This window comes from Podospora pseudoanserina, chromosome 6 (assembly GCF_035222485.1).
Source record: "Podospora pseudoanserina strain CBS 124.78 chromosome 6, whole genome shotgun sequence".
In the NCBI taxonomy this organism is placed as follows: domain Eukaryota; kingdom Fungi; phylum Ascomycota; class Sordariomycetes; order Sordariales; family Podosporaceae; genus Podospora; species Podospora pseudoanserina.
Genome location: NC_085925.1, coordinates 242,114 through 259,485, shown reverse-complemented (window position 1 = coordinate 259,485; position 17,372 = coordinate 242,114). Strand labels below are relative to the sequence as shown.

Here is a 17,372-nt window from a genome sequence, read left to right as displayed (position 1 = left end):
TTCTATATTCTTTATACCGAAAAAGGGCGGTAGTTTACGAGTATATATATAGATTCCTATTAATTAAATAACAAAACGGTAAAAAGTAATTACCCGTTACCATTAATATCTAAATTGCGGAATTCATTAGCTAAAGCGCGATATTTTACGTACTTAAATATATTTATCGAATATACCTATATACGGATTGAGGAGAGGAATAAATAAAGAAATAGCGTTTTCTATATTTTATCATTATATCAGATATTTCATAATACTATTTAAATTAAGTAATATACCCGCAACGTTTTAATCTCTTCTTAACTATATAATCCGAAAGTACCTCCATAAAATGTTAATATATTATTTTAATAATACTTTTATTTACTTATATATTTTAAAGAAATATAAGTAATATATGAAGAAAATACTCAACGCGCTATACGGAACTAAACTTTGAATTAATAAAGAGAAAAGCGAGTTCTATTCATAAAAGATAGTATATTGAAGAGATTTGATACTGCGAAGCGAAGTTCGTATAAAACTTAGGAAAATTACGGGAATTCAGGATTAGCTTACGCAATAATTATAAATATATATTAAAAGATTTCAAGGTTAATAAATTTCTGTCAAATATTTACTAAAAGGTATATAAATATCGCGTAGCTATTTGATTATTTAATTTAAAAAAAATATAAAGTTCTAATAGAGGTGGGAAAAAGAATAGGTCAGACTGTGTGCGGGGCGCAACACGCACAGCAAATCGCTAGTAGAACTAATCAGGACGGGAGTAGCCTCGCTTGTAGGATTATTGCTAAGGGGCAATGATCTAGCGCGGGATTATTGACGAGAATCAATGAACTAGGAGACTACCAGGTCTATATATACGGAGGAACTAGCTAGTGTGGATAGACAGTTCCGCAGTATGTAATCACAGCTTGCATTTACGGTATCTTGTGTTTACATTTGAGATATCTTATTGTGCACTGTTTAGCTGCACCGAACCAATTGTCAGAAGTTGCCCTCAACCCGTATCCCTTTCAGAAGTTCTGTACAGGGGTTCGTCACACCTACAAGTTAATATCGATAAATACGAATTTAATATTATTAAAATAAAGTATTTAGGATTAACTATTATGCCCGAAGGGATAAAGATAAATTTAAAGGAAGTCGAAGCTATTAAAATATAGTTACCTTTCAAAATAAAAAAGTAATTACAATACTTTCTCGAGTTCGTTAATTTCTACCGGCGGTTTACTTATAATTTCTCCGAAATAGCCAAAGGACTTTATAACCTTATTCAGAAGGATAGCACGTTTGATTAATAAAGCGTTTATAAAAAGTAGGTTCAAAGTATTGAAAAGGACGTTTTTTACTACCCCAGTTTTAAAAGTTCATACATAAAATAAACCAACGGTAATAGAAGTAAACGCTTCGGACTAAATAATAATGATATACTTTTATAAATAGATAATAGTAAGTAATTATATTCGGTCGTTTACCTTTCTTTAAAATATATTATAGAAGAATATAATTATAAGATTTATAGTAAGGAATTCTTCACGATTATTGAAGTATGCAAAAAGTAACGTTTTGAACTTGAAAAAATAAAAAAATAAATTAAAATAATATTACAGATTATCAAAAATCTATAAACGTTCATTATTATAAATTAATTATTATTAAGATAAAGAAAATAGTCGGAGTTACGTTTAAGGTTTCACTTTAGGATTATATATAGGCTAAGCGTAGCGAATATAAAGCTTAACGCTTTCAATAAAAAATTAAAGAATATATTAAACGGAGTTAATAATATCAAATCAAGGAATTATAACCGTTTGATAGTTAACCAGGCAGCTTTCCATTCAATTACTTTCTTATTATTAAAGGGGGAGAAAAAATATTTATAGGACTTTCGGATTTACGAGTTTAACTTAATCATTTATATTGATAACTTAATTAATACGAGTTACTAATCGTTATTATTTTTCTAAAACGTAACTATAGTATTAAGCGACATAAGGATAAAGGAATAACCTATAAAGTAGCTCCTCAAAAGGAGAAAAAGGTTAAAGATCTCGTTTATAGCCTATAAAGTAATTACCGATAAGATATATTACGGCGATAGGCTTCTTATTAACCCCGACAATAGTAAGCTATACCTATAACTTATTTCCTACGCCTATACCTCGGTCCCGGGTAAATACCGTGGTAAAATTAAAATAATAGATATAATAAATAGAAAATCCTATTAAAATGGTGTAATAATAATAATTAAGGCTTACTATAAAATCTACATGTTATATAATAAAACGAAGCTAATAGAAAAAGTATTAACTGGTTTTTGAAGCCCATCCCGCTATTATTAAGACCGTAAAGAAATCCTTCGGTATATTACGTAACGCTACTACCGCCGTACGTGGTGAAGGAGAAGGAGCTTAAATATATTATTATAGCTATATACCGTTTTATAGAAATAACGCACTTTATTTTAATAGAGAGCCTAAAAACTTTGGAGTTAATAAAAGGCTTAATTTTATAAAAAGGACTATCGCAACGCTTAGAAATTCCTTTACGACCCTTATTAACTTACTACTCAGTTATTAACAATTAAACTCAAAATTTAACAAGATTTATCATATCAATATATATGAAAAGAAATATAGATAGAGTCAACAGACTTTTAATATTTTGACTGTTACTAATTTTTAAAGTATAGTAATTAGTAAATAATATATAATTAATCTGATAATATCAAACAATAATAAAATATGAAAATTTTAATTGTATAGGCTAGTAATATAGAGAGTTAAGATGGTTTCTTCTTTTTATATATAAGGGAGTATATATGAAAGAAGATAATATTAGGTTAATATTTTAAAAAGTATAGTTAGGGATTAATAGGTTTTAATAGTGTTTCAGCAACGGGTAGTATATCGAATGATAAGCTGGATTACTTGCCTTTTATACAATGCAGACTTTTCTTTTGGGATTTCGCTCTCCTAATTGAATTCACGTATTTTACTTATACTATATATCACTGGCTTCTATTACTTACATATATATTGCCTATTAATAAATTTGAAACAACTATAAGAAACTATAAATATATCAAATGTAATACTTTATTATTAGCTCTATTTATTGTAGTAAAATAAAACCCAAAATTTAGAAATAGAACGTTTATCAGATTCTCATTAAATGTAATACTTTTTAGTACCTTTAAGAAAACAGTAAAAAATCCATTTTTTTCTCTATTAAAAACGAAATATAATAAATTATCACACTAATTATGAAAAGATATAATAATCTATTAAATGAAGATTAAAAGAAAACTAATTAATAGGGATTTATCTCTTATATTTTAAAATAATAGTAATAAAAGTAATAAATTAGTCTCTATTATTTAACTCTTTACTTTATAATCTCTTCATATTATCACCCAAGCATAGACATTAAAAAACACAATAAATATAAATTACCTTTATAATAGTTAGCTTTACCTTATAGACTAAATTTATATCTTTTTAAATAAAAAACCAAAATAGTTGAGAGTTTAAATTAAAATTATCATTCATGGCTTTACTTATAGAAATTTAACTAACTAGGCCCCTAAGAGTAGAGGACCTTTTTATAGAGGTCAAAGTAAAAAAGTCTAGGGTTATAGAATACTTATTTAGTAATTCTTTTAAATGTTTTGTTTACATCTAACCATTAATTATCAATACTGTTTCCTGCTAATCCTATATTTTTTGGTCTTACACATTTCCTTTTTACTCTAATTAGAAGTATAAATTCTATACTTCACTAACTAGTCCATTTTCTTACAAATTTTGAGTTATATCACAGTATCAACAAACCTTTTACTAATTTTAAAGTCCTTATAAGCTTTTTAAAGGTATACCTTCTATTTTATTATTAAATTTAAATTTTTTTAAAGACAAAAGACCAAAGTCTATTTGAACTATAAATACTTACTTAGTAACTATTAATAAATAACCTTTTATAAGATTAGGGTAATACAGCTTTTCAGTTTTATAGTATGATAGAAACAAAATTAGTTTTAAACGTAGTTTTACAGTCAAGGATGAACTTTTTTTAGTATTTAATAGAGAGTAATATTATATCAATGTAATTGAATAGTTTAATCTATTATTTAGTGTAGTATTGCATAGGAAAAACTTGTTTTATATATAAATTTATTGAAGGCCTACAATACTGCTATTTAAAGTTATTTAAGCTCATTCGTATTAGTGTCTATTTGTTGCTTTAATAGTTAGTAAGTTACTATTTCCTTCTTTAATATTATACCCTGGTACCTTCCTATTTCTTTTCCTAAATCATTATTTATTACAGATAATAGAAAAAAATTATGTATTAACTAGAATATAAAAAGTTTATGAAGTAGTTTAATTGCATATAAAAGAAAGAAAAATACTAAGGTGATATAAAAATAGTAAGTAGAGATATTGTTAATTTACCACTAAAAGTTACTAACAAAATACTTACAGGGCTAATATATGGATATATCTATAAATCTAAAAAAACCCTTGCCTTATATAAAAACCCCTTACCTATAAAAACCTAATTAATTAGGTCTTTATAAATAGAGAGGCCGAATTTTCATAAAATATTTATTAGAAGGTACTTAGTCGATACTACCAAATCTTATTACAGATTAAATGAAAAATTTGTATCTATACCATAGTAAAAAAATATAGGATATTTTAAACATTAAAATCATAATATCAGTAATATATTATTTACAAGGGAATACAAAAATAAAACATAAAGAGTGAATAGTAATATCTTCTCTTTTAAAATATTTGAAAGTATCTTATAGAAATTTTGATAATAAATTATAATAAAAGCCTAGTGATTTTCTTCTAACTCTACTAATATCTTATTATATAATGCAGTTCATAATCCACACTATTCAATGTATTAATTGTTTTTATAAAAGAATGCGTATTTTTACTTTGTTAAGTTTGACATCAATCATAAAGTAGATTATGAATTTTATTATAAATATTACTCATTAGAACGCATTTATTATAACTACAAATAGTAATAATTAAATTTTAATTTTATTAACGAAATTAGTCAATTAACCTAAAAATTAGATTCATTCTTTGATAGAAAAACCTATCTAGTCACTCTAATCATTTATTTATTTTCCTACATTCAAAAGAAAAATCTCAATTCAATAAATGTCTCCATAATTTGATTTAATGAGAAAAGCTTAATTTAGTAAATGTAAAAGCAGAAAAAGCAGATTTCAATATAAAATTCCCAAAAAATTTCTTCATAAATATAAGTTTAATATATTACTTAAACATTGAATTAACGAAAACAAAAGTATTTATATTAGTAGATACAAATAGAATAGAAATTTTAAATTTATTTTAAACTCCATGTAAAAATATTAAAATTACTAAGTATATATAATAATAACTAAATGTAGTTAAACTCACATTTCTAAAAGAGGATCCACTTATTATGTAATTGATAATTAAAAGTATAAATTTAGAAGTTTAAACTAGTTTAATTTGATAAAGGATGCTCATTCTATATTATCATAATTATTTTTATAAATTGTTATTAATAAAAAAGAATGAAAAATATAAAAGAAAATGTTAAAATACAGCTTTTGTTTGTGGATTTTACAGTGTATCTGAGCCCTGTATATTACAGGGCCTCAGAGGCAATACAATAGCTTGGATCAGCAGTGTTTAGGGACTACGGTTACCGGAACGGAAGCTCGGCCCCCGGAAGCAATCCGAGGTCCCGGAAAGCCGAGCGCTAAGGCCGCTGCCCTGCAGTGGTCAAACGGTAGCGGCAACGTGGCCTGTAACGTGGCCCCTAACCTTATATTTGGTTAGCGCATTTAGCGGGCGTTCGGGCCCGGGAAACGCGCGTTCAGACCCGGGAACGGAGTCACCCTCGGGGAGCAAGTAAAGGGCCGATGGCCTATAAGACCTCTGCCTCACACCCTATCCACTGTGGTATTTTTTAGTCTACAAGGTTCAATCAATATACTGGTTCACCACACTCATCAGTGCCTCACAAGCCTATGTTACAGTGATTCTCTTTTTATATATTACAGGGCGCCGCCCTGTAATCCTCCTTCCTTCAGTGCCACGGCAACTGTCGAATGCTGCAGTCAAAGTCTTCTTCGCTCTCAGTGTACTGCGCCGATAGCTATTTGAGCCTATATTTGCAGGCCTCAATAGCACCTATTTCAACAGAAAATAAAAAGCCTTTTTATTTTATTATTTTTTTTTTGGCTTTCATTATTACTTCATGTATTAAATATTGACTTTATGTACTTTATAGAATTAATATAAAGTTAAGGTTAATATAATAAAGTTATAGAAAGGATTTAAAAAAAGAAAAAAAAACCTATTAGTTATAAAAAAATTATTATTTATATAGCTAGTTTACTTAATAAGTTACTAAATTACATATAAGAGGACATATATAACACTGGGCTATATATCGCGCTATATATCTGTGTTGAAAATATAATATATAGCTCGAATGTCCTCTATATTAATTAAATGTCATTACTTCAATCGTTTAATTTGTCCGGTTATTCTGCTCCCTGTGTTAAACCGGCTAAATCCTAGTTACTGCAGTGCCTTCGCGGTAACCTGTCCTTTTTGTTTCGATGCTCTCTTCGACCTTTATATAGGGATAATGTATTCGGTAGATTATCTGTGGAATTGTATCCTGGTGAACACCGGCGCATGCCTCGGACAAGATGAAGAGCCTATATTGTTCATTCGCAGTATCATTGATCCTCGGAAGATCTTCTGCAGCATGGAGACATATTGAAGAGAGGCGATTGAGAGAAGTATTGGACTCCAGTGCATATACACTGGCCGCATGTGAGTCACTATTGCAGCCCCAGTGTGTATGTTCGATGTGCTGATTTTCTCTCTCAGTTATTCTCGTAAGTGCATCGCCTTTCTCTTTCCCCCGCCAAAACACCTGAATGCAAGTCCACCTATGCAAGCCCACTGACACTTCGTCCCCATGTAGCCTTCGCAGTAAGTTAGCTAACTAGTACTCTGGATCTGTTCAAATTGCTGTGCTGATGTCCAGTGGACTACGATAGGAAGGCTAGTCAAGATCTCGAAGAACAATGGCTTACCCTCCAGGAAACTGAAAAGGATGACGATAACATTGTTAGCTTCGATTGTGCCATACACAGAGAATTCTGTCAGCAACTCAACATACTTTCGTACCCAACCATCAGAATATATCACCGGGATGGCAGAATAGATCAGTACAGAGGTGAACACAAAGCTAGAGAGTACAGTTTAGACCCTTCCCCGTTCATGTTCATTTCTAATTCTGTTCATCCACCAGACTAGCCATGTTTCGGAATCGTGTCATCCGCCCTTTCTTCCTCGAGGCCGACGCTCAACTGCTAGAGCATTTTATCCTGTTGGATGACGTTGTCATAGTCATGCACCCTCTTGCCCAGTCTGACACCTGGAATATTTATGACCGCTTCACTGCCCTGGCAGCCAGGTATAGGGATCGGTTCACCTTTCTGGTAGGTCCATCTGTTACAGAGAGTCGTTCCACCGCCGTCATCTGCTACAACAATCTCGACGATGTGAAGCATGTGGCTACCGATACCCAGACCACTCAGGCCCTGGAGGACTTTGTCGTTTTGTGTGCGGAGCCCCTCATCCCCGAACTGACCATAATCAACAAGGCCGAATACATCTCGGTAAGCATCCTTGCCAGAATTCAAGTCACAGAACGACTAGACTCACCAGAAGGCCACATGCCCACAGACAGGGCAAAGCGTTCTCCACTATTTTGCCAGCACAGAGGCAGAAAAGGAGGCGTACAGGGCGGAAATACGGCCCTTGGCGAAGAAATACTCTGGCAAATTGAAGTTTATTATCAGGGACTTGAATGAATATTCTGATTTATTGGGTGGGAGCGGAGGAGCAACAGACTCGACAACGGCATTGGTACTCGAAAATTCCGCAGATGGTGCTTTGTATCCTCTTCCAGGGAGTGTCAAACTCATGGCAGATGATGTCGAGAGACATCTGATCGACATCAGCAGCGGCAAATTGCAACCCGAAAACAGAAGCCCTGGCAAGGAGCAACATGAATCAGGACATGACGAGCTTTGATACACACACATCAGCAAATTTGTTCATTTCCAGCAATCACCGCGAGCGGCGGGAAAAGAGACACGCATAATCAGCGCAGCTCTTGATATCTATTATAAAGATTCTGGTAACGTGGTGGTGTCATGCTGGTCAAATATAGGAACATGTAGCAAGCAGGGGAAACAACAAAAAGACTCCGCCAAAATGAAAGACTTGATTGAAAATAGGGGCCAGCCCTCTACATGCTATGTTGACGCCATCCATACTTGTTACCGGTCACCACTGCGCATGGCATATCCCCAGATCATGGCCCAGGTGCCTGTTGCAGAGATGTAGGTAGTTGGGCTGAAGACAGGTCACCGGTGGGTGATTTAGTAGACTCGACTTTTGGGACCGACATAGGACTCAACCCTCCACAAAATGTCGAAGCGCCCGGGACCACGCTGGCAACCGGGACCTTCTGAAGTCCAAGGCCGGTAAGTAGGATAGAAGTTCCGAATTCAACAGCTGGAAATGGCAGTGAAGCGGTGAGTGCAGCTAGGTTGAGCCTGACTTCGGCGACATCTCGAATGTTCCCCAACCCCCGGAGTAGGCGGGAAACCTCAGCGGCACCAAGATGGCGGGCGCTCATGGATGCTAACTGCAGTGAGCCGACGGTAACAAGATCCGAAGGCTGCGACGAAAACACGGGGAATAGGTCTGACTCTGTATCCGATGTCGATATCTCGTCCTGGTCAGGTGGCGTGCCAGAAAGAAAACTACAGCCACTCGGTCGCCTGCTCTGTTCGCTACTTGAAAATCCGGTGGAGATAGTCGAGACACCGGACGCCCGGCGGTGGGTAGTTTGGTTGGCCTGTCTGGTAGACGCTGGGGATACGGGCTCAGAGTCGGACGAACAAAATCCTGGACGCGGAGCTGATGCCTGAGGCAGTTGAGACCAACGGGTCCCTGGCTTGGAGGCGGCCTGTTTGGGTGACTGATATCCAGTAAGCGGAGACAAACTTGACGGAGAATCGGTGAGGCCTTGCTGACACAAAACCGGGCTGGCCGTCAACGTGAGTTCAAACAGGACGGCAGTGAAGACCATATACGGTAACAAGGGTGGCAGATATGCAATGAAGTTCCGGGCTTGGTAAGTGCCAGTGAGTGAAATGATGGCTTCTGAAGCTCGGTGACATAGGACACTGGGCCTGGCACCACCAGACAGTTTCGGGGTGGTGCCATCCACGAGGTTATTCGAGTTCGAGACAAAGGGCCGCATCAAATTCAGCATGCAGAAATGGTACCAAATCCTAGAAGCCATGACCAGCAGAGATTAGTATATACTTCAAGCCGACAACGGCAACGAAAGCCCGGGGGTGGAGAGTAAGGGCATACTGTGCGAGCAGTGTGTCCTGTGAGGGACTGGAGGCTGGCGCTAACGATTCTAGAAACTGGCGATATGAGCACACACATCTGTCGTATGCACTCTCGAGATCACTGGCGGTCATGGCTCGAGAGTAATTATAAGACAGAAAGGTGTGTGCTGTCTCCATGACCTCAAAGATAAACCTCGATGATGGCGGACAAAACCGCAACTCGGCAAAGAACTGCGTCTGGAGCGCGATGCCTACAGCAGCAACACATTAGCCAGCAAAACCTGGAAGCCGCGAAGAATGGATTGGGCACAACAAACCTCGCTCCACTCGTGTTTGGGGCGTATCCTCGTCAAGACTCGGGGAATTAGGCTGAAGTCGGATGAACAACGGCCCAACTTTTGGCTCGAGATCTCCCGTCAAGAGGCGAAGGAACCTGGCATATTAAGTTTCTTCAGGTTAGAGGGGATCCAAATGACAGCCGACCCAAAGGGTAACAGACCTCATGAGAGAAAATACACCACAGTATGCCAGTGCTCGCACTACTCTGAAATCCTCGTTTTCCTTCCCGTCCAGATCACGAGCTTCCAAGACAAGATGAACTGAGGCCCTTACCGACTCCCGGAGGAGGGTTTCGGCCTCTTCATCGTTCCCTTGGCTCATCTCCCCCAGAGCAAGGATGGCGAGAGCCTGTATGCTTGGGAGATTCACGTGGTTATCCTCAGCCGTTAGCAGCCTCTTTGCCTCACCCACAAAGGCGTCGCCGAAGCTGATCCTCGAAATGAGCTGAGATGTTGCGTTGAAGAGCCTACATGCTGTGCCGAGGATGGCATTCACAAGCGCTTCTGAGCAGTACCGCGCAGTGCCCTCTTCAAAATCATGAATGAAGTGCGCGTAAGATATCAATGACAAGCACGGAAAGAGTCCCGAGAAGAATCTCGAAAGGAGTCGCTGGACAAGATGCTTGTCGGATGTAACAGTAGTCCAGGTCCGAACAGGAGGCCCATAGGGGGTTAGATTCGGAACAAGACGACAAGCCGCGGGTCCAGCCATGTCCAGTGGGTGGTTCATGGTATGGGAGGAGTTGTCTGTGGGCGACAGGGACGGGCAAACAAAGGTCCCGTGTTTTTGCAATGATATACGATCTCCAGGAGCGACCAAGTCAGCGGAAAAACTTGGACGAGAAGCTCCCTCCATGGTGCTGGTGACGTGACATATGTTGGTACCGCCGTTTCCGACGTTGCCTGGCCCATTATTCGTAGTGAATGCATCAAGGACATCCGATCCTGCTTCTGGGAAGCCGCCGGTAGGCACACTCCCTATTCCAGGCATCGTTGGGTTGAATTGTGACTGGAAGGGTGTGGGTATAAAGTTGTTTAGCCCACTAGCAGGCGTACTCCCAAATAGACCCCGGTGAGTCTGTGAAGAATCCGGCAAACCTCTCAGTGAGCGAATCCATTCTGCAATGGCATCGGGGGATTCATCGGCGCGCATGCGGTCCTGAATTACTTCCCACTGGTCCGGCTTGTTGTCAACAAGTGCTTGGATAACAGCCTCGCCTTGCCGCTGCTCTGCCCTCAGCCTTTCAATTTCGGATCGCAGGTGGTCTTTGGTCCTCCATTTCTTATCCTCGTAGGAGCACTCCTCGCCCCTTGACCTGCATCGGCGACATGGTATCTGTCCATCACACTGATGGAAGTTTGTCAGTGATATTGTCGGCAGAGAGAGGTGTGGTTGGGACCTCGAAAATGGGGAAGGGGATGCTCTGTTACTTTGGTTCTCTTTTTGCGGCATACCAAACAAGCGTTTGGGGTGAGATGTTGCCTAGGCATCTTGTGACATGGGAACACAGAAAGCCGTAGATGATTGCTCGTTGTGGTGCCCCATGCTTTGTTGGCACAGAGATGCGCAATGATCGCCTCGGCGCTGGCAATCGGGCGAGGGGAGCACAAGATGAAATATATCGTTCAAGTTACGATCAACTGTACTCATTGAAGGACAACCCGCTGAGTCGGACCACAGGCCCATCGCAGCCCTGCTGCGCCGAAAGTGATAAGGCCGGGGTTGGAATTAGGAGGAGCCGAGCTGGGAACTGTTGTCAAAGGAAATCGCCAGCGGACTCTCGAAGACTGTTCGGCAGGAGATGTTATCAATATGGGACCAACTGGGGTTATCGAGCCCGGGCATGGACGACATGCGGGTACTGCAAGCCCAGTGACCTGCTTTGTTGTCGCGTACGGAGGTGAGCCTCCAAGAGACATGTCGAAACAGTCTCCCAACTGCCCCGCGGAAACCCTGCCGGTGGACATGATAGTTTGGTCACGGACATGGAGCTGATGACTGGCGTGCTTCGTCTCAGTTACGGTTGAGATGTTTGACCAGGAGTTCCCTACTGCAGCTCTGCTTGGGAGGTGAGGGGCTCGCTACCTCCTGGGATAGGTGACATGGAGTTTATTACCTCAATTGGCGAGATGCCCTTGAGTTGTCAGAAGCCAGAGCGAAGAGGTGGGAACCATGATGACTGATGACGACAGACAGCCGTACTGTGTACCACATATTGCTGCAACTTGGGCGTATATCCATGTCGTACCATTGGTTTGTTGGCCGAGTCTTCCTGGCAGGTTCATGCAATGAAGACCTCGACTCCTTCTCGGGAGATCAGCAAACTCGAGAGCTGAGTTGACTGATAGCTGGATGTGAAATCATCACGTGGCCGAAAGAGCCTTATTATAGCAGCCACAGATGAGCCTGGTTTGCCAAGGACGGATGAGTATGATAGTACTACCTACCTACCCAAGGTCTGTGGGTACCTTTATGATGGTGTGGTGACTGTTGCCGACGCTCACCAGAGAGTGCACAGATGATGGATCGTAGTTTGTGGGGATGAGGAGAAGAACCATGCTGTCAGTGCACCGGCTGTGCGAATTATTCCATCGCATCGAATGGCCAGGGACGAGGAACGTCAGCGTGAGCAGAGGAGACGAAAGGTGGTTGTGCTCAGGGAGGGCACGTGACCTGACAGACTGAGGCCCCACATTAACTTTTCGCGGCCAGGATTTCTGTCAACGGCGAGCACCTTGGTGGACAGCCAAACAGCCAACACGCAGGAGTGCTTGCTTCTTGTTGTCCCACCACACACTCCCACTGCCTGCCCAACATGCAGCCCACGAGGTGCCTGCTCAAGCGCTCGGTCTGGAAAGGTCAGTTGCAGCACTTGTTCTTGACGATGGACTGACTTGGCTTACTGACTGGTCTAGGCCCGCACATTGTCCCGTAAGGCCATCAAGTCCCCGTCCTCCCGCGGCCGTCCTCCCCCGGCCTAGTCGCTCACGAGAGGGCTGCTTCTCCCGACCGACAACTGACAAGCTCAAGACTCCCTATTGTACGGCCCGAGCCAGGACAAAAGATTGCCCCGATCCGGACCCAGGCCCGGTCGGCCACCATTCTCCCCAACTTCGTGGGGCTCAAGTTCCAGGTGCACAACGGCAAGGTCTACCATGACGTGACCATTACCGAGGAGATGGTGGGACATAAGCTCGGCGAGTTTTCAACGTACACAACATTCCGTCAAGAAAGCATGGGCACGGGAATGTGGGAGCTGACTATGTATTGGGCCATAGGACCCGAAAACCATTCATCTGGGGCAAGAAGAAATAGAAGATTGCGCTCCCGTTTGGGACGTGATGATACCCTGTACAACTGCTGTATCAATAGCACGGAGCGGCACCGTTTATGTCGCGGGCCAAGCAGAAGAACTGGCGAGCCAACATCCTGCTGGCATCATCGCCAAGGATTAACTTCGGCCTGGCCAAGTATATGAGGAAGAAGAAGGGTCAAGAGAACCGCAGAACCAAATAATAAACCTTTCGCTTGTAAGCAATCAACTACCAAGAAATAAGATGGCCGATCCCGTGGTCCTTTCCCATGGTAGATACAGGACTCCCTACCGAAAAAAAAAAAAAAACGCCTGGCCCTCCATTCTTGTTCCCAAACGCCTGTGTTGTGTGACCCGCTTATTGACTCGGTAAAAATTACTCCGTGTGCCCATGCCAACCGATGTGTCGCTTGCCCATTTCATGACTACACACCCCAGAGTCTAGCGGTAAAACTCACTTCTCTTGACATTCACCCCGAACTCGCCAACGGCCATGCCCAAGTCCTCCATGGTGAGCACCGTCCTGTTCTGCTGACTACCCTGTCCACCACCACCGTAGCCTGGCCTCTGGATGCCCAAAGGCCCGCCCCTACCCTGATCCTTGGCCCCAGGCTGATTTGCCGGCTGTCCTGGGATGGGGAAACCAGCTGCGGCGCCCAGGTTGCCCATGGGGTTGTTGGCACTGGTGTTGCTTGCGCGAATGCGGCTGTATTGATAAGCATCGGCAGCAATGTCGGCGATGAATTTCTGCGTGGCAAGCGCTAAGAGGCGGGCGAGCCTTTGGTCGGTCTGCGGTGGAGGCGGGAGGCCGGCTCGGGTCATGTAGTAGTTGGTCACTGCATCGGGAATCTGTGGTGAAGCAAAGTCAGACACAGGGAATGAATTGGACTCCGAAGGGGGTGGTATACGTACAATGGGAGCGTAGTCTTCCATTTTGTTCAAGAATTCCTTGAGCGAAGCATCTTTCCTCAATGGAGTCTTCGCCTCGAGGAGGGGCGGGACGACGGGCCCTCCCTCCACGGCTCCCACGGCAGCCTCGCCAGTCGCTGTCGCATTCGTAGGTGGTGGTTGCGTGCCGTTGGGCTGTGTGGATGCGGACGCACTCTGGTCGGGATTCTCGGTTGGTTGAGTGCCGGTCGCCATCTTCAATTGCTCTAGGTTATGATTGCGGGTTGTTCAGACGCCGCGACAGCAATGAATTGTCGAAAGTCTAAATGGATCTCCCGATTCGAAGCCCGCAGTGAAAGCGCGTGCGCCGGGCAAAAGCGCGATGGAGTGATTTGGGTACCGTGTATGCCGGTTGTACCGTACGTTACGTATGGGAAGAAAGAAAATGCTGGACAGCCCGATCGTCGTTGGGATGGGAGAGAGAGAGAGAGAGAGCTTGGGACTTGAGAAGGTGCATGGTTGCAAAGTACAGTGTTCAGCGGCAACCTCTCACAGTGCACCCGCACCGTGCCAGCCTCTTTGCTCCCCTCCAGCAGCACACTACACCCGCTAGGAGACAGGAGAGATGATATGGATATGTTGGCTACTCAGATAGCTGCCCAGACTATTGAATGCATTTGCCCTTTTTCTGTCTTTTCTTTACACTTGGTCATTTATTCATACAAAATCGGCATATCCTGCCCTAATTGCACCAGCCATCAGCGACGCTTGCCCCTCTTGCTCGTGGCGGGCATGGTCTCAAAGGCATCATCATCCTCTGAAATCTCATCGTCACTGATCTCGATCGCCTTTTGCGTCGCCCTGGCCGGTTTTTGGGACTGCGAGGCAAAGTTGAGTGTGGTTTGCCGAGTGCTTTTGGTAGCACCCCGTATAGCACGTGTCGAGGGTGGAGGTGGCTCAAAATCATCGTCCTCCATGATCACGTCTTCTTCTTCTTCGTCGCTGTCCTCGAAGGGGTTGCCCCTTTTTCGACCTCGTGCAGTTGCTTTGGCAGTCCTCGTCGTGGCTTTCTTCGCAGGCGCTGCCGCCTTCTTGGCCACTGCTGCTTTCTTGGCTGGTGTGGCAGCAGTCTTTCGGGCTCCTCTCGCTGCTCGCTTTGGCTCCGCCGCGACCGGTTCCTCCTCCAACATGTCCTCGTTCTCATCACTGAAGACAACGCCAGAGGTTGGGCGAGCACCGCCTCGGCTCTTGGAAGTTGCCTGTGGTGGAGATGCCACCAACTCTTCAAGCGCTTCCGGCTGGGCATGCCAGTGGCCATCCACATCGGAATCCCAGCCATTGGGCTTGGGCTTGAACCTCCTCTTGCGTTGTGCTTGCTTGTGCTGGCCGATGACAAAATTTTTCTCCATGACTTTCCTGTATTCCTCGATTTGTGCCTCCAAGTCGTCCGTCACCTTTTCGTCATCGAGCTGCAGCAGCCCCTTGACCTGCGTGGAGAGTGACTCGAGCAGAAACATCTCCACAGCATGCTTGTCATCTTTGTTGACGAACTGGTTGACAGCATCTCCAAAAGGAGCCTGTGGCAGAATCTTCAAAGACTGCTGGGCAAAGTATTCCTGCACAAGAGTGTCGACCTTGATGGTATCGACCGATTCCAGGGCTTCTGCAACGCCTTCTCGCAGCTCCTTTGAGTCGTTGGGAATTTTCCCTGCGCTTGGTTAGCTTCTTGCACGGCCGCTCTTCTTGTATCCTCCACTCACTTGTGACTGCTGTCTTTTTTCGGTAAAAGTACACGACGTCGTTCTGATTGGCCACCCTGCTGGCAAACCTGTTGGAGAAGCGCTGGGGGTTTTCCACGTCAAACTTGGAGCCTTCCGGAGCGGTATATTCCACTTTGAGTCGTATCAGGGGAAGAGGCGTCTCCTCATCCTCGGCAGCATCACCGCCGTGGGTGGACTCCCACAGGGCATTAGCTTGCTCAATCATCTCTTCAACAATTGTCATCAGGCGTTTGGTGACTTCTTGGCGGTTGTCCTGTTTCTTCTCGAGTCCCTTGAATCGTTTGTCTTCCGCCAGCACAACCTCCCTGGTGACGAATGGCCGGACCGTTTTCAGGGGAATTTTGTCTACCGTGAAACGCCTGTCGGTTATGTTGAGAATTGCAACCTGCTTTGTTACCGCCTCGCCCTCCACAAGAGAGGTGGCTATGGAGGAACCGGGTTGGATGACATGGAAATTGGTGATATCGTTCTTTATGGGATCCACCAAGCATTCGTGTTCGTGGCCCCAGATGACAAGGTCCAGAAACTCGGGCAGCATGTTCTCTGATACGTAGCTGGTTGGTGTGTGGGCGTAGTGGTTTTGATGAAGGGTCAGTAGGTTGAAGAAGTCGTTCCTCTGCTGGCCTGGCCGATAAAAGTGAACCTTGTTGTCTCGGAATGTCCTGTGCATCCGCTCATCACGAACATTGCTTAGCCCATAGAGGGCCAGTTTAGTCTCTCCCTTTCGCAGGAGAACCGGCTTGACGTGGATGTTGTCCGCCTCAGGCACACGGCCAAAGTAGTTGACGAGCCCGGCAGCCTGTAGAAGATCGAGCGAACAGTAGTGACCATCGCCACTGGGGTCGTCATGATTTCCATGGATAGAGAAGACTGGAATGGAGATGTTGATGTCGGGGTCCTGGTAGTTGACGCAGTCGGTTGATGCACCGAAAACCTCTTGCGGATCACTCAGAAACTCCAGCTCACAGGGCTTCATGCCCAGACAGTTTCTCCGCAGAGATTGTATGACTTGATACATGGATTTTCGAGATGGCTTGTTGTCATGGAAGAGGTCGCCGCCAAGAAGAACCATGTCAACGTCCTGGGCTTTCGCTATCTGCATGATCTCATCGAAGGTCCGCCAGCTATCATCTTTCCGGATTGGATCCCGCTCTGCATAGCCCACATGATTGTCGGTCGACACCAGTATGCGGATAATGTCCTCTTCTGTTGGAGGTGCGGTGGACTACTATTAGCACCGACTGGGCCTTGGGACAGGAGCAGAAAGAGACCATGGCGACCCACCTGGAGCTTGTGGCATTTCGAGAAACAGGCACTGCCAGCCAGACAAGGGGGCTTTAGAGATTGCAGGATAGAAAACACCGGGGAGAATTGGAGAGGATACTGGAAAAGTAGTGTGGTCCTGTTATTATCGTTGCTGCCGTTGTCGACGCGATAAAGATTTTGGGGTTCAGTGTCAAAGTCCAATGGAGCTTGAGGTTAGAGTCGCGCAAAGGAAAGCGGGAAACACGACCACCGCACGCGCAGTCACGAGCTCTGCTGCCCCACTATTGATGAGGTGGGGCTTGAAAGG

The 17,372-nt window shown here is 43.2% G+C and overlaps 5 protein-coding genes across 5 annotated transcripts; 2 read left to right on the top strand and 3 right to left on the bottom strand.

Annotated features, from left to right (window-relative positions):
- The first annotated feature begins 6,652 nt into the window (after nucleotides 1–6,652).
- QC764_611865 (uncharacterized protein) lies at nucleotides 6,653–8,247 on the top strand. Its single transcript, XM_062949663.1, has 5 exons — nucleotides 6,653–6,869; nucleotides 6,927–7,031; nucleotides 7,100–7,297; nucleotides 7,354–7,723; nucleotides 7,791–8,247. Exons 4-5 carry the CDS (start codon nucleotides 7,361–7,363, stop codon nucleotides 8,139–8,141), a joined length of 714 nt encoding a protein of 237 aa, XP_062797083.1. The 5' UTR covers nucleotides 6,653–6,869; nucleotides 6,927–7,031; nucleotides 7,100–7,297; nucleotides 7,354–7,360; the 3' UTR covers nucleotides 8,142–8,247.
- Nucleotides 8,248–8,314: 67 nt separating this feature from the next.
- Nucleotides 8,315–12,486, bottom strand: QC764_611860 (uncharacterized protein). The gene is made up of 5 exons (XM_062949662.1): nucleotides 11,248–12,486; nucleotides 9,978–11,164; nucleotides 9,796–9,911; nucleotides 9,498–9,729; nucleotides 8,315–9,412 (listed from the first exon to the last, which is right to left on the bottom strand). The coding sequence occupies exons 1-5, from the start codon at nucleotides 11,305–11,307 to the stop codon at nucleotides 8,425–8,427; spliced, it is 2,583 nt and encodes an 860-aa protein (XP_062797082.1). The 5' UTR covers nucleotides 11,308–12,486; the 3' UTR covers nucleotides 8,315–8,424.
- RSM19 (mitochondrial ribosomal small subunit component) lies at nucleotides 12,433–13,359 on the top strand. The gene is made up of 4 exons (XM_062949661.1): nucleotides 12,433–12,675; nucleotides 12,733–12,748; nucleotides 12,848–13,027; nucleotides 13,096–13,359. Exons 1-4 carry the CDS (start codon nucleotides 12,633–12,635, stop codon nucleotides 13,130–13,132), a joined length of 276 nt encoding a protein of 91 aa, XP_062797081.1. The 5' UTR covers nucleotides 12,433–12,632; the 3' UTR covers nucleotides 13,133–13,359.
- A 27-nt stretch (nucleotides 13,360–13,386) lies between these two features.
- Nucleotides 13,387–14,273, bottom strand: QC764_611840 (uncharacterized protein; the record flags this gene model as incomplete). The annotated part of the gene is made up of 2 exons (XM_062949660.1): nucleotides 13,387–13,979; nucleotides 14,043–14,273. 2 exons carry the CDS (start codon nucleotides 14,271–14,273, stop codon nucleotides 13,572–13,574), a joined length of 639 nt encoding a protein of 212 aa, XP_062797080.1. The 3' UTR covers nucleotides 13,387–13,571.
- A 503-nt stretch (nucleotides 14,274–14,776) lies between these two features.
- Nucleotides 14,777–17,284, bottom strand: MRE11 (meiotic recombination; the record flags this gene model as incomplete). Its single annotated transcript, XM_062949659.1, has 3 exons — nucleotides 17,084–17,284; nucleotides 15,779–17,005; nucleotides 14,777–15,726 (listed from the first exon to the last, which is right to left on the bottom strand). The coding sequence occupies exons 1-3, from the start codon at nucleotides 17,097–17,099 to the stop codon at nucleotides 14,777–14,779; spliced, it is 2,193 nt and encodes a 730-aa protein (XP_062797079.1). The 5' UTR covers nucleotides 17,100–17,284.
- Nucleotides 17,285–17,372: the final 88 nt, after the last annotated feature.